This window comes from Rhinatrema bivittatum, chromosome 1 (assembly GCF_901001135.1).
Source record: "Rhinatrema bivittatum chromosome 1, aRhiBiv1.1, whole genome shotgun sequence".
Taxonomy (NCBI): domain Eukaryota; kingdom Metazoa; phylum Chordata; class Amphibia; order Gymnophiona; family Rhinatrematidae; genus Rhinatrema; species Rhinatrema bivittatum.
Window position 1 is genome coordinate 700682896 of NC_042615.1, and position 16907 is coordinate 700699802.

At 45.6% G+C, this 16907-nt stretch overlaps 1 protein-coding gene across 1 annotated transcript in view; it reads right to left on the reverse strand.

Moving 5' to 3' along the window:
* Positions 1-16907, reverse strand: part of LOC115075448 (zinc transporter 5) — a 160921-nt gene that overhangs the window by 122979 nt on the left and 21035 nt on the right. The window contains exons 3-4 of the mRNA XM_029575825.1: positions 15852-15918; positions 3454-3539 (exon numbers count right to left, since the gene is read on the reverse strand). Of these exons, the coding sequence (XP_029431685.1) occupies positions 3454-3539; positions 15852-15918 (153 nt within the window). The remainder of the gene's footprint in view (positions 1-3453; positions 3540-15851; positions 15919-16907) is intronic.

A 16907-nucleotide genomic window follows, 5' to 3' on the forward strand; every position in this document is an offset into this window, starting at 1 on the left:
TACACAAGGATGCAAAGGACACAAGCTGCTTCATTTTGATTAGACATTTAGAAAAGCCCTCTCTTATCTGTAGTGTTTGAAATAAATCTTAGCATTGTTGATTCTAGTTGTTTAGACTTTTTATGAAATTATATTGGGAAGGAATTAACTTCTGTTTATGGAATTTACTTTATAAGAAGTAAAAGAATACAGTATAAGGAAAGTATCCTAGGCCAGTGGTTCTCAACCTTTCTCCCAATGTGACACACCTGACAGACCACGCTCACATGTGTGACACACTGCTCATTACAATTCACAGAGGAAATAAAAAAATAAAGGCCCAGTATTATTTTTATTGCTAAGAATGACACAAGGGAAAGATAAGTACTCTGTCTGAACAGAAATTGCATAAATAGTAAACATCCCATATCAAAACAGCACCAATTTCTAGCACTCACAGTAACCACCTTACCTAAGAAAAAAGGCAACAATGAAAATATTACACCAGGCCTTAAGACACCAATACACCTCCTATTAGGAAAATGGACCAAGCCAGACTGCTATATATAGCCCTACACAGAAACTACACGCCAGCAGAAAACCTCACCTCAGTCACATGTGCAGATCCTCACCTAACAAAGAATAGAGAGACCATGAAGCATAACTGAACATGCAGGAAACAACAACAAGCCAGAGAGACTGTATGCAGCGTAACAAAGGAAAAAGAGAAACTTCACCAGTCCTCAAAACAAATCAAGAAATATGAAATCAATAGCAGTACAACCATACTAACAAAAAGAACAGATTATTTCAAAATGGAAAATGGTGAATGGAATACCCAATAATTAAAAACTCATAAAAAAATTTCTAGATACCAATAAAATATTTCAAAATAGCTGGTACAAAGACCCAATAATGAAAAATAATAAGGATTACAAAATGCTTTGCTCTGCATACCTGGGAACGTTTATTATCCAGGTGCCCTGAGATTGTTTTGAATTAGCAGTAGGAGGGATGGTTTGCTTACAACTTTCTCCTCTCTCTCAGTAACACACAAGCTCTCTCTCTCACACTGGTTCTCAATCACACACATATACACATGCTTTCTCTCTCTTACTTACATAGGCTCTCAATCACACACATACACACATGCTTTTTCTCTCTCACTTACAGGCCGATACAGTACAGTGCGCTCCGACGGAGTGCGCTGTTAACCTGCCATTGGACACGCGTTTTCCCTTATCCCTTATTCAGTAAGGGGTGGAAAACGCGCATCCAACCCGCCGAACCTAATAGCGCCCTCAACATGCAACATGCAAATGCATGTTGATGGCCCTATTAGCTATTTGCGCGCGATTCAGAAAGTAAAATGTGCAGCCAAGCCGCACATTTTACTTTCAGAAATTAGTGCAGACCCAAAGGTAGGCGCTAATTTCTTCCGGCACCAGGAAAGTGCACAGAAAAGCAGTAAAAACTGCTTTTCTGTGCACCCTCTGACTTAATATCATGGCAATATTAAGTCGGAGGTCCCAAAGAGTAAAAAAAAGTTAAAAAAACAAATTTGAAGTCAGCCGGCGGCTCGAAAACCGGACGCTCAATTTTGCTGGCGTCTGGTTTCCAAGCCCGTGGCTGTCAGCGGGCTCGAGAACCGACGCCGGCAAAATTGAGTGTTGGCTGTCAAACCCGCTGACGGCCGCCGCTCCTGTCAAAAAGGAGACGCTAGGGATGCACTAGTGTCCCTAGCGCCTCCTTTTGCCCGTTTCTACCGCCGGGCCTCATTTAAATACTGTATCGCGTGCACAGGCAAGTGGCAGGTGCGCGTGCCGGGAGAGCGGGCGTTTGCCCGCTCTCCCGCGGACTTTACTGAATCGGCCTGTTACAAAGGCTCTCAATCATGCACACACACACACACATATATATATATATAATTTTTGAACACCCTGTTAAACATCGAAACTTTGTAAACCATTGTGATGGCGAAACCGAACAATGGTATATAAAACTCGATAAATAAATAAATATACACATGCTTTTTCTCTCTTATATAGGCTCTTAATCACATATTTATATACATGCTGTCTTCACACTTACACACACATGCTTTCAATCACACATTTACATACATGCTGTCTTTCTCTCACACACAGGCTCTCAATCACATACTCACATGCTCTCTAGCGTACACCTGTTCTCAATCACACACAGACACACAATCTCTCTCTCTTAATTATACACACACATGATCTCTCTCACTTACACATACAGGATCTCAATAACACACACATAATCTCTTATACACAAATAGGTTTTCAATCACACACTTCCACATACAGGATTCTTAATCACTCACTTACATACATGCTGTCTCACACACAGGATCTCAAACACATATGCTTGCTTGCTCACTCACTCACTCTCTCCCCCCACAAAACCAAACCACTGGCAGCAGCAGCAGCCTCCTCCACTTCCAGCCCTCGTAACCTCGAGAAAGGAGCCCCAACGTCCGCGGGGGCTGACATTGCGCCTCTTTTGCTTGCTTCGAGCCGCACTGCTCTTCGTCAGGCCGCGCCTCTCTTTAGGCCGATGCTGCCTGCACTAGCGTGGTCTCTTCTTCCCACGCACGTGGCTGCTGCATACCACTTCCTCTTCCAGGCCATGGGGGGGTCAGGAAGAAGAGACTATGTTGGTGCCGCTGACTCCAGCTCTCCTGCTGCATTCCTCCCGGGCTATCAGCATTTTAACCCCGGACGGAGGATGAGATCCTATTTCGATGGAGCAGGGGGAGCAGCTGGGCCAGTAGGGGACCGGGAAGTGTGGTGATAGACCTGCGTGTGCTTGGCGACACACCGGTTGAGAACCTCTGTTCTAGGCAATGTGCAGCCACAGGTGAACCAGAGCAATACTGAAAAGCAAGGTTAATGAAGGGAAAGCCAAACTGAACAGCAAGACAGAAATGTGAGAAGAGGTGATGAATCCTGAATGTCAGGGGGAAGGTTATCCCACAGGAAAGCAGCTAGCAAAAAGACAGAGTGTGCCAGCAGGATGCTGCTTGCTTTGTGCAAGGCACACTGATGATATTCAAAATGTAAAAGGCAAAAAGGAAAGAACAGCAAGATGTGGGAGAAGAGGTAAGGAAGGGAGGGGGAGCCAGATCATGAAAACAATTGAAGGCAAGTACAAGGATTTTAAATTAGGAGACAATATTGATGGTTATAAATTGACTGAGAACACTTTCTTCTGCTAATATTACAGTAAGACTCAAAAGGCGGGTTTTCACAGAAAAAAAGGATGAAAATGGGTCACGCTTCTGTCATTGGCTGGACCTGCCAGGCACAACCTAAGAAGCAATCGGGAAGCAGTGACCTCACCTGAAGCAGAGGGATTTCTGGCAAGCAGGATTTGTACTTAATGCTAAATTACAAAGCAGAGTTAGCTATATCAGTGAAAAAAACATTTCAGAGTAATAAAATTTACCTTAACGGTCCACAAAGAGTGAGGCCAAAAAACCAGAGGAGAGAAATGATGAAGCTGGCAACAGCATGCTTCACAACACTGATCCACTGGAAAAGAAAGCAGCGTATCAGTCAGGATCCCCAACAACAAAGGCTCCTTTCCAACGACAGGGCAAAAAGCCTCCAGAAACCAAATCATCAGATAATTAGATTCTAGCATTAAACCTGATCATCACCTCTCCACATTGAACTTTCCTAAAATACTGATGACTCTGAGCAGAGATGTGAGGTGAAAAATCTTCCATTTCTAAAAACTGCTTCATTAGCAACAATGAATGGGTACCAGTGCAGAATTAGAGAAGGCGGGCAATTTCTAGCCTTGAATGTATTTCAGTATAACACTTAAACCGCATCAAGAGTCTTTACTGATTTCCCCCCTCCTCCTCCCAGTCAAATATTTCAACTACTTGGCTACTTGAAAAACTTTGTGATCCAGTGAGGAACACTTGGTGGGTAGGAGGACATAGTTACTAAATATACAGGGCAAATAACATGTCAAATCAGATCACAAATCTATTTAGGGCAGTGGTGCCCAAACCTGTCCTGCGGGAAACCCATTTGAAATGAAGTCTCACCAACGTGTGCTCATTCCCCACACCAAGTGAAGCATCATTCACCCTCCCCTGATTCTGAAGTGAAGCATCAGTGACTGACGTTCATGCCACATGCTGTCTGATCTGAAGCATCACTGACCCACAATCCCCATCTCCCAGCTTATGAAGTGAAGGATCACCAACCCACGTCGATTGAAGTAAAGCATCATTGCCCAGTGCTCATTCCCCACCCTGTCTAAAGTAAAGTGTCACCGACCCACGCTGAATCCCCACGCCGTCTGAAATGAAGCGTCACCAATCACGCTGACTCCCCACCCTGCCTAAAGTAAAGCATCACCGATAAGAAAATTATTTCCTTACTTGCTAATTTTCGTTCCTGTAGTACCATGGATCAGTCCAGACCGTGGGTTATGTCCCCCTTCCAGCAGATGGAGTCAGAGCAAAAACTGAGAGGGCGGCCCCTCATGACTGGTGCACCTCTGTAAACCTTCAGTATTAAGGATATCCAAGCAAAGAAAAACCCCTTGGATGGATCAATACAAAAATGAATATCAACTAAATTGAACATCAAACTGTAAATCTGAATAGGCAAACTTGCAATGTGAACTCTCAGTCAGTCCCAAACAAGTCCTGAAATAATTACACAGTTGAGCTGAAGGATTAACCCAAAGAAAAACCCCCAAAATCCTTAGGGTGGGCGTCTGGATTGATCCATGGTACTACACGAACGAAAAGTAGCAGGTAAGGAAATAATTTTCTTTTCTCTATACGTACCAGGATCAGTCCAGACCGTGGGATGTACCAAAGCTTCCCTTAAATAGGGTGGGCCACTGATATCCCAGCTCGAATGACCTGAGCCCCAAAAGAACCTGAGGTCGTTGATTGCAGATACAAGCGATAGTGATGCGCAAAAGTGTGCAAAGACTTGCAAGTGGCCGCTCGGCAAAATTCCTGCTGAGAGACCTCTCAGCTTTCTGCCCAGGAAGCTGCTTGAGCTCAGAGAGAATGAGCTTTAATACAATCTGGGGGCTAACGCCCCGCACCAATGTATGCGGTAGAGATTGCTTCCTTCATCCATCGGGCAATGGTGGTCTTTGAAGCCTAGTTCCCCTTCTTGGGACCACTCCAGAAGACAAAAAGATGATCTGATAAGCGGTAGTTGTTAGTAACCTCCAGATATCGAAGGAGGACTCGCTTGACATCTAGGCGCCTGAGCTCCTTGAAATCCTCATCCTGGAATGTTGGCAGTTCCACCAACTGATTCAGATGAAAAGGCGAGACCACCTTTAGAAGGAAAGATGTTACGATATCAGAGGATACTCTGGGATCCGTAGAGCGGAGATAAGGCTCTCTACATGACAAGGCCTGCAGCTCCGAGATTCTGCGAGCGGCACAGATGGCAACCAAGAAACTGTCTTAAGAGTCAGGTCCTTGAGGGTAGCACTCTACAGCGGTTCAAAGGGCGGCCCGCCAAGAATACGAAGGATCAAAATCAGAACACCCCGAGGGGCATAAATTGCAAATTGGTGTTTCATATGCTTTACTCCCTTCAAGAAATGGACCACGTCCGGGTGTGTCGCAAGACGAGGGCCATCCCGATGATGAACTAGAGCACCTAAGTCTGCTACCTGAACTCGGAGAAAATTGTAGACTAATCCCCTCTCCAGCTCTCGCTGTAAGAATGACAAGATCTGGGCTACGGTCGCACGCCGTGGAGAGAGACTGGCAGCAAGCCTCAAAAACTTTCCAAGCTCATAGGACCTGGAGGTGGAAGGCTTCCTAGCCTTGAGAAGAGCGGAGATAACCGCCGCTGGATAACCTTGCTCCTCAGCTGGCACCGTTCCAAAAGCCAGGCCACTAGACAGAAGCGATCTACCTGGTCGAAAAATACTGGTCCCTGCCTTAGGAGATTCGAGAGATGCACCAGGCACAGCGGGCCGTCCACCGCTAGGTTGACTAAGTCTGCGAACCACGGCCGACGAGGCCACTCCGGAACCACAAGGATCACGGGCCCCTGGTGACCCTCTATTCTTCGGAGCACTCTTCCCACCAAAGACAAAGGCGGGAACACGGAACGTAGGATGTTCCTCGGCCATGGGAGGGCTAGGGCATCGATGCCTTCTGCTCCGTGCTCCCTTCTGCGGCTGAAAAAGCATGGAGCCTTTGCGTTCCCATCAGATCCAGATGAGGAGTTCCCCATCGCGTGACGAGTAGTGCCATTGCCTCCTGAGACAGTTCCCATTCTCCGGGATCTAAGCACTGGCGACTTAAAAAAGCCACCTGAACATTGTCCACCCCTGCAATGTGAGACGCCACCAGATGAGACAGGTGGAGTTCCGCCCATGGCATCAGCTTGTTCGTCTCCCGAGTCACATGGAGACTTCTTGTTCCCTCCTGACGATTGATGTACATCACAGTCGTGGCATAGTCGGAGAGGATCCGGACTGCTCGGCCTTGTGCTAGGGGCAGAAAACGCTGCAACACAAGACGGACCGCTCTTATCTCTAGACGGTGGATTGGCCAAGTTGCCTGTTCTGGTATCCACTGACCCTGCGTCGAGTGCCGACCGCACACTGGCCCCAGCCTTTAAGGCTGGCGTCTGTTGTAACGAGTACTCATTTTGGAACCTCAAGCTCTACTCCTCGAAGCAAATGATCCAGGTCGAGCCACCAGGTCAGGCTGTCCTTGGGTAGGGGCGGTATCGGCAGAGGAGCCTGAAGTTCCTGAGATACCGGCTTCCAATGAAAGAGTAATGCTCTTTGTAAGGGACACATGTGGGCAAAGGCCCAAGGCACAACATGTGTTGGGGAGGCCATGGAACCTAGCAACTGGAGATAGTCCCAGGCTGTGAGAAGTCGGAGGTCCTGAAACGCTGAACCTGAGCAAGGAATGATTGGGCCCGCTCCAGACGAAGAGAGCCTGTGCCTACTTTGATGTCGAAATGAGCTCCCAGAAAGTCGAGGGACCAGGATCCATTCCTTCCTCAGGGCCGCCGCCACCACTACCATCACCTTGGTAAAGGTGCGAGGAGCTGTTGCCAGGCCGAATGGCAGGGCCTGGAACTGTAAGTGCTGCCCCAAAATTTTGAAGCGAAGGAGGCACTGATGCTCCTTCAGGATGGGGATATGAAGATAAGCCTCCGTCAAGTCCAAGGACGCCAGGAATTCTCCCCGGTGCACCGCAGCAATCCCCGAGTGCAGAATTTCCATCCTGAAGTGTGGTATCTTGAGCGTCCTGTTGACCATCTTGAGATCCAGGATCGGCCGGATGGGGCCTTCTTGCTTGGGGGCTACGAAGTAGAAGGAATAATGGCTGAGTCCTTGTTCCGATAGTGGCAACGGAAGAATGGCTCCCAGATCCAGGAGACGGTCTAGCGTCCGACGTACTGCGCCCTGTTTCCTTAGTCCGCATGGAGAAAAGACAAACCTGTCTCTGAGAAGTCGAGCAAATTCTAAAGCGTAAACGCACTGTAGAATATCCAGGATGTCCTGGTCTGAGGTGATTGTGACCCACTCCTTGTAGAAGAGCGACAGGCGTCCTCCTACGTCCTCTTACGTCAGAGACTTAGGCACCTTATTGGACAACCAGCTGAACTTAAAAAGATTTGTCAATAATACGACTAAAGAGTGCTTTTTCAAGTTACAGGTACTTAAAAAGCTTAAACCCCTCTTGTTTTTCAATGATTTCCGTCTGGTTCTGCAATCAATCATACTTACCAAAGTAGATTACTGTAACTCGTTGTTGCTTGGGCTCCCAGCGGTCACCATTAAGCCACTTCAAATGTTACAGAACTCAGCCGCTAGGATTTTAACGAATACTAATAAGAGGGATCACATTACACCTATACTCTACAACCTCCACTGGCTTCCAATTAAATATAGAATCATCTACAAAGTGCTGACCATCATGCACAAAGCCTTCCATAAACTTGCTCCAATCGATCTCTCTTTCCGGATTCGCCCTAATTCCTCCACAAGACCTAAGAGAAGAGCTTACCAAGGTTCTCTCTTCATCCCTGAAGTTAAAACATCTCTAAGGAACAGGGCCTTTTCTTCCGCAGGTCCTATTCAATGGAACATTCTCCCACCTGACCTCAGACAGGACCCCTGCCCAATTTCATTCAAGAAAAAACTAAAAACCTGGCTATTCAACCTAGCTTTTCCAGAAACAGCATTTTAGTTAACACATTCTCTCCTCTTTTCGCTACATATCTCTGTTCTTTCCTCACCTCAAGATAGGCTTGTTTTATTTCTGCTTTCATATTTTACTTTTCTTTTTTCTCTAATTCATTTCCCTTGAAGAGCCCTCCTATTACCCTTTGGTATTATTCTGCCTTTCTCCTCCCTTTTTTCTCCTATCTTTTTCACTTCATATCTTCTGCTTCAACCTAATAGTATCTAAGACCAATTTAATGGAATCAATTGCTTATTGTCGAGGCGCGCGACAAAGGGGCTTGCCCCTTTGTGTGCCCCTTCGTGCAGCCCCTGAGATCATACTCTTTTTCATTATCTGCTTAATTCTCCTTTCATACCTTGATTAGAATTCAGCATATCATCTTTAAATCTATAAATTACATTGGCAACAAGATTCAAGTCAGCTGATTCGTGTAAGGGAGACGAGAATAGATCCCAAGCTTTATTCATCAACAGGAAAACAAATTGAAATTGTAATCCAAAATCTCCACAAACCATGGAACCTCAACAGATAGTGTTCCCTGATCCTAAAGCCAGCTTCGGGTCAATAATAAGCCAGTTTACTGGCCCTTGAATCTTCATCTTCTTTGGAGCACTCGAGTAAGCCTCTAATATTCTCTCTATACCACACAAACAGATCAACATGCTTCTTGGTTTCCCTATCCCTATACATCACCATGTTTGCCATGGCGAATACTCCATACCAATCATCAAGAATCAACGTAAACATCAAACTAAGCCTCTCCCACAACACTACAACCGTCATCAAAGGCTAATTCCAATAATGATTTCACCAATCACACAATTCCTCGGCCTTTCTCTGTTATCTCTTACTCTATTCAATGCTCAATCACTTTCAAAAAAAACTCATATCTTAAACGACTACCTTACTGAAGTAAACCCAGATATCTGTGCAATCACAGAAACGTGGTTTAAACCTTCAGATTTAGCTCTGTTAAATCAACTACCAACTCAGCTTTATGATTTTTTCTCCATACCTAGAACCAAAAGAAAGGGAGGAGGTCTGCTTCTCGCAGCCAAGAAAGGTCTAAGAATATCTTTACAACATTCATATACCACATCAAAATTAGAGCTCTCTTTCTTTAAATCTGATCATTTACAAATTGGCCTAATCTACGCTCCACCAGGATCTTTAGATTCTGACCCTTCACCAGTCATTGAACTCTCTGCCAAATACTTCAACCCAGACAAACCTGCCATCTTACTGGGTGATTTCAACTTACATGTCGATGCTTCACCACAATCCCCAAATTGTGTTACCCTACTCTCGGCTCTCAACTACATGGGCTTCACACAAATTATAAAAGCCCCTACCCACAAAGCAGGTCACACTTTAGACCTTATTTTCATTAATCAGTGCATCTCAAACACAAATACAATCACATGTTCACCTGTCCCTTGGTCGGACCATCAAATCATCAACACGACCTTCAAGCTTTCACAACATCCTCCACTTTCGTTCCCAAAAAACACTATTCAATTCAGGAAACCTTGTTCTACAGACCTTCTCATCAATCAGTTCACTAATGAATTATCACATCTCGATCTCTCCAACGCATCTACAGCCACCACCTCATGGTGCAACATCACCAAAAAGATCGCAGACATTACCTGCCCTTCCATCACAAAAGTAGTACAACCTTCGCCAGACAACAGGAAACCCTGGTTCACCCCAGAACTGAAGCTGCTTAAACAAGAGCTAAGAAATAAAGAACATACTTGGAGGAGAAACCCATCCCCCACAACATTAGCTATTTATAAAACCTCCCTCAATGCTTATAGGATCACCATACTGAGAACAAAGAGAGATTTTTTCTCAAAAAAAATACATCATTTCATATTTGATTCAAAAGCACTTTTCTCCTACGTTTCAGCTCTCACTAAACCATCACCTCCTACCATTCCTGATGATCAAGCACTCAACAAAGCATCAGAACTAGCAGAATACTTTAAGGATAAAATTGACAAACTGACTATCTCTTTCTCATCATCTTTTTCATATCCCCCTTTCCCTCACATTACCTCACCTCAACTAAATACAACGCTGGAAACTTTCGAGACCACTTCAGCACTTGAGATAGAAAACATACTTAAAAAAATGAAACCGTCATCTCATCCCTTAGACACAATTCCTACTAACCTTCTCATCGCAATAAGAAACTCCATATCAAAACCAATTGCAGACATCATTAACTGCTCTCTCTCCCAGGGTCTAGTTCCTGACCAACTTAAATTAGCCATTCTCAAACCTCTACTTAAAAAACCTAACCTTCCAACCACAGATCCAGCTAACTTCCGCCCAATAGCTAATCTGCCATTGATCGCCAAAATTATGGAAAAGATAGTCAATAAACAACTATCTGAATATTTGGAAGAAAACAACATTCTTGTATCTTCCCAGTATGGCTTTCGGAAATCGTTAAGCACTGAATCTCTCCTTATCTCTCTTACCGATTCTATTCTATCTAATATGGACAAAAAACAACCACATCTTTTGATACTACTAGATCTCTCTGCAGCCTTTGACACTGTCAACCATTTATCTCTATTAAAATGTCTGGCAGATATAGGCATTAAAGGAACAGTCTACAGCTGGTTCAAATCCTTCCTAGCAAATAGACAATTCAAAGTAAAGATTAACAACAAAGAATCACAACCGATCCCTTCCAACCGGGGGGTCCCTCAGGGTTCCTCCCTTTCCCCTACCCTCTTCAACATTTACCTCTTACCTCTATGTCATCTACTTACTAAACTAAACCTAACTCACTATCTCTACGCGGATGACATCCAGATACTCATCCCAATCTCAGAATCCTTACAAAAAACCTTGGCTCACTGGAACAATTGTTTGCAACAGATCAATCATCTTCTCTCCAGCCTTTGCCTCATTCTTAACAACAACAAAACTGAGATCCTAATCATCAATCAAGACATCAACATCAAACTTCTAAACCCAGCTGACCTACTCAACTCATCCACTCCCATATTAAATCACTCACCACATGTTCGAGATCTAGGTATCATGCTAGACAATCAGCTCAATTTTAAAAAATTCATAAGCACAACCACCAAAGACTGTTTTTATAAGTTACAAGTCTTAAAAAAATTGAAGCCTCTTCTTTATTTCAACGATTTTCGGATGGTCCTACAAGCCATTATTCTATCAAAAGTCGACTATTGCAATTCGCTTCTCTTTGGCCTTCCATATTCATCCATCAAACCCCTCCAAATGCTACAGAACTCTGCGGCCAGAATCCTTACCAATACGAATAAAGGAGATCACATCACCCCCATTCTCAAGCTCCTCCACTGGCTGCCTATAAAGCAAAGGATCCTATATAAAGTACTCACCGTAATTCATAAATCCATTCACAATATCTCTCCTCTTCAATTATGTAACCAACTACGCCCTCACTCCTCCTCTAGACCCATCAGAGGAGCATATAAAGGCACACTCTATGTACCTTCAACAAAATCCTCGCATCATAAACGTGCCATATCTACAGCAGGCCCCATTCAATGGAATGCGCTCCCACCAGACATTCGGCTTGAGTTCTGCCACTCTTCATTCAAAAAAAAACTTAAAACCTGGCTCTTTAGCCAAGCTTTTCCAGGACCATGATCATCATTTTTTCCCCTCCAACCAGCAAGAACATATCTTCTTCACAAACCCCCATTTTCCATACCACCACCTACTTCGGTATCTAATCTCTTGCTGCAGGACACTTGAGACTTTCTCACTTATACGTTATAATTTTTATGCTCAATAAGACCTGTCAACTTAATTGTTTAAGTCTTTTTTTTTTTTTTTTCTCCTTTATCTTTTGGTCATCAATGTTACAACGTTATTGTTAAATTTTGAACTTATGTACACTGTTCCAAGTTTCATAACCTTGTTCTATGTAATGCCTTTTGGCAATTTTCATGTTCTGTTTCAATGTAAACCGATGTGATCTTTATTTCATATAGGAACACCGGTATATAAAAATCTAAAAATAAATAAATAAATAAATTGTGACTGTATTGTTTCATAATTCAATTTGTTGTTCCAGGTTCTTTCAAGGTTAATGTTCAAGGTTCAATGTATAGCCTACAGGCAAGTTTTACGTTCTTTGTAAACCGGTTTGATTTGTATCTAATGCAGGAAGATCGGTATATAAAAACCAAAAATAAATAAATAAATAAATATCCGGGGAATCGAAGAGTGGGCCGGCAATGTTTCATTGTGAAGATGTAGTGGCAGTCCCTTGGGCGAGGGTGTCTCGGGCTGATCTTCATCCCCAAAAGGAATGAGACCAGGACTGCGATCTAGACGAGGGAGGCCTGTGGGACACTGGCCGCACCTAGTGGAAGCGCTGTTGTCTTCTGAAACGGTTCCGCATGGAGATTTATGTTCTGGATCTCAGAGGACAATCTTCCGGTAACTTAAGTATCTTATGCTCCCGGAGCGACTTAATAAGTTGCTCCATCTCCTCTCCAAACAACAACTTACCCTTGAAGGGAAGGGAGCCGAGTTGAGACTAGGAGGAGGAATCTGCGGACCAGGTACTTAGCCAGAGGAGGTGCCAAGCTGAGACTACGGAAACCATAGAACCGGCCAGCACCCAGAGAAGATCATACAGCGTGTCCGCGCCATACACTATGACGGCTTCTAGCCTTTCCGCCTAGGTCCTGAGTCCAGAGTAGTTGATGGACCCACCAGAGAGTCATGCACGCTGCATCAGGGAGCTACAAACAGCAGCCCGAACTCCCAAGGCGGATGCCTAAAACACTCTCTTCAAATACACCTGCAAATCCCTGAGGGCTGCTCTTCCAGTCACAGGAATAGGTATCCTAGCCGTGACTGTGGATACCGACGCATCCACCTTCGGTACCTTAAGTAGTTCCAGGGACTCCTCAGGGAGTGGATACAGTTTGCCCACCCGAAGACAGGCCTCCGGAGTCTCCCACCCCCTGGACAGCAATAGAAGGAGCATAGGATGAAAAGGAAAGTCTTTGAAGGTGGCTTGAGCCCTGGTAGGACGGGTTCTCCTCTCTTTGGAACAGTGCGGGCGGCAGGAGCCTCCTGGGGGGTCTCAATATCTAATCCAGTCAGGACATGTGTGATAAGCGGAATTATCTCATTTCTCTGGAAAAGACGTAGAACCCGAGGAACATCCCCTTTGACTTGCGCCGAGGGCATCAGGTCATCTAGATCAGGGATCCACTGCAGGGTCCGTCAGGGGTGGAGGTTCAGGACCGGTTGGATGGGCAACTGCTGAACCTTAGAGGATCCCGAAGGTGCCACTGGAACGGCAGGGCTAGAATACTGGTGCTATACCGGGCCGTGACAGTACCGATCCCCGAAGTCCCCCTGCCACATCCGGGAGTTCCCCCAGACTGACCACTTTAGGAGGAGGGGGAGCCAAAACTGCATCCTGGTGCTGGCTGAGCCTTACCAAATAAGCCCCATGCATCAGCAGAATAAATTCTGTGGAAAAAGGCTCCGGGGGAGGGATGGCCGGAGGGTCTTCTGAGGGCGGCTCTGCATCGGGGAGGTGCACTGGAAAGAGAACCGAAGGAGAATGAGGTCCGTCTGGGTCTGAATCCCCGGGAGGCAGTGCTGGAGCAGCAAATAGTGGATCCAAGATGGCCGCAGTTCCCGCATTGGACGGAAACGGGGCCGACCTCCTCAGAGCCTGGTGCGCATTTGCACGCGAAACAGACCGCCCTCTAGGGCTTGAAGTGCCCTCCCCGCCAGGGAGGCACCAAGCACACAGGTCTTCCCGGGAGAGCCGCAATCTGGGATCCCCCAAGGTGCTGCATCGTTTCAGCCGTGGGATGGAGGCAAGTAAAGAAGGGCTTGGAACCCAAACTTCCGAAAGTGTTCGATAGCAGGAATGAAATCCAAGTCCTGCGCTGCCTGACTAACTTTAATGACCTGTTCAGTTTGTTTTTTTTCTCAAGCCAGAGGGATGTCGCATCTCTGAAGCTTAGGGGCTGCCCTGAGGAAACGACATCTCCGGGCAGCGGGTCGATATCGAGGGGGAGAGGTTGGACCACCACTTCACCCCTAAAGGCAGCAAATGACAGCCCTGTAAAAGGAAAGTTAACTAACTTACCCCCAAAACGATACAGCAATAAATAAAAAAGATGACAGGTCTGCCACTGAATGAAAGCTCTGCCTGCAAGCCTGCAGCAAGACAGCCCATAGAAAGTAGAGCAAAGCTACAATGAAAAGCCTTTGCCTTTCTTTTTTTTTTTTTTTTTTTTTTTTTAAATAAGATCCATCCAAGTAAAAAGTGTTAACAAGAAAACTGGAGAAATAAAACAACAAAGACTATTCTCACAGAAAGAAAATGGGAGAACCGAAGGTGCATCCCAAATCTGCTGGAGTCAGAGAAATACTGAAGGTTTACAGAGGGCGCCCTCAGTTTTTGCTCTGACTCCATCTGCTGGAACGGGGACATAACCCATGGCCTGGACTGATCCTGGTACGTACAGGGAACCACGCTGCCTCCCCACCCTGTCTAAAGTTAAGCATCACCGATTCACGCTGACTCCCCACCCCATCTGAAATGAAGCATCACCGACCACGCTGACGCCCCACCCCATCTAAAATGAAGCATCACGATCCACGCTGACTCCCCACGTCATGGACATGTCACCCTCTATGCTGACTCCCCATCCCATCTGAAATGAAGCGTCACTGACCACGCTGACTCCCCACGCCATCTGAAATGCTCTAGACGCAATTGCTGCGACAATGCTCATCTTCCTCACTCTGAGTAAGAAAGAGCAGCAAGGTTTAGTATTTTGTCTTCTGAATACGAAGACAGACTTCTAGCTGATGAGGCCTACTGTGGAAACAGCTGTCAACCCAGACCTGCCAACCTATTACAAACTGTAAGAGATTATGGCTAGTGGCTAAATGTGTTTAAGCTTTCTATGAAGTGTATTGAATAAGGCAAAACATCATGTGAAACAAGGAGCAGAAAACTATTTTGGGAAAGCTAAGAAGCAGACAGGATTTTACATTGGTAAAAACCTCATCTGAAAAAATGATACTCTTTTGGCCTTCTTCAACCAGACTTGCCTCCTGCCGAGCATAATTTCAGAAGCACACATAAAAACTGTAGCAGCAGCTTTGCAAGAAGTCAGCCCCTCAGCCTGCTAACTTTCTGAAGAAACACTGCGATACTGAGGCATCCATTCACTGCACCATGGAGGGCACCGCGGACCTACAATACAATGGGTTTGCTAAACAGCTGGGAGAATTCTGTGTATGTTAGAGGACAGCTCCATGCAAAACAACCACCTCCTGTGTACGGCCGCAGAAAGGAGTAGGTTTTAGCATAGCAGGAGTCACAGGGGTGATACACTTGGTAATGTTCTCTTTCAGCTCTCTGAGGGAATCTAGGAAAGTAACAGTTACCCCACTTATTCCAATTCCACATGTTCAGTAACTGTAGCAACAATTTATATTGACCAAACACCTCTCCAAAATAAAAAAAAAAAACAAAAACCTTACTTCCTACTCTTTGCTACCTGTCCCTGTCTGTCCTTCCTCCTCCTTGGAGATCATAACCTCCCCTTGCCACTCAACCACTCACCTGGCGTCTTGTAACTGTTTTTCCAGAAGAAAATGGCTTTTGAAACAAAACCATAAAGATTGCAGACCTGTTCAGAATTTAAAAATAGCACAGTGAGTAAACAAGAAAGCAGGCATACAGTCCATTAAGAAAAGTCCCAGTTCACAGTGTCCTGGATTTTCAAAAGCTTAATCAGGAAATACCTGTGTAACTTCAGGAGTTCAGCAAGCATATTTGGCTATTTAAAAATGTACCCCTGTGTATTTCTCTACACACTAACACTTTTACACCCATAATAAAAGTGAGCATTTCAGGGGCGCAGCCAGCTCATCTTCCAAGTCCTGGCATTTGTTAAGTTGGTATATCCAGCTGAACCAAAAGCTGATGTAACTACATCTAGGTAGTTTTAGCCACACAGGTTTATGCAGATTTTGTAACTGAACATCCAACTAAGGTTATGTGGCTACAACCACTCGGGTATCTGACCCACTGAGCTGTTTTTTTAAAATCTATCCCAATATGCTCAACTAGAAGATGCCCGCTGAAAATCCCCAGGGGCCCCTATTTATTGCCCTGAACCCAGCACTCCTTTCCAGCCTCCTCAGCCCCACCCCAGCACTTCCTTCCTCACTGGCCCAGGCCCAGTTCACTCTGATCCCTCTCCCGAACCTGCCCCTAGCACACTCAAACTCCCTTCCTGAAGCTGACCCTTTTCAGTAGCCTAATTCTAACACGCCCTGACCCGCTGCCCCTGCCTGCAGCACACCTGGCCATCCCCCCCCATCCCCTCCAACTGATCCCAGCATATTCGGACTCCTTTCAACATCCGGAGTCCAGCACCCTCTGACTCCACCCGTTACACTCTGCCCCCTTCCCCCTTCCAATTCAACCCCAGTTCCACCCCCTGCACTTCTTTCCCAGTTTTTTCCTCAATGGCTCAATCCCAGCACTCTAAACCTCCTCCCCAGACCAACCCCAGCATATCTTGAACCCCTGCCCCAGCATTCCCTTCTTCTTTGTCCAGTCTGGCCCCAGCACACTACCATCTCTCTCCTTAACCTGACCCCAGCATACTCC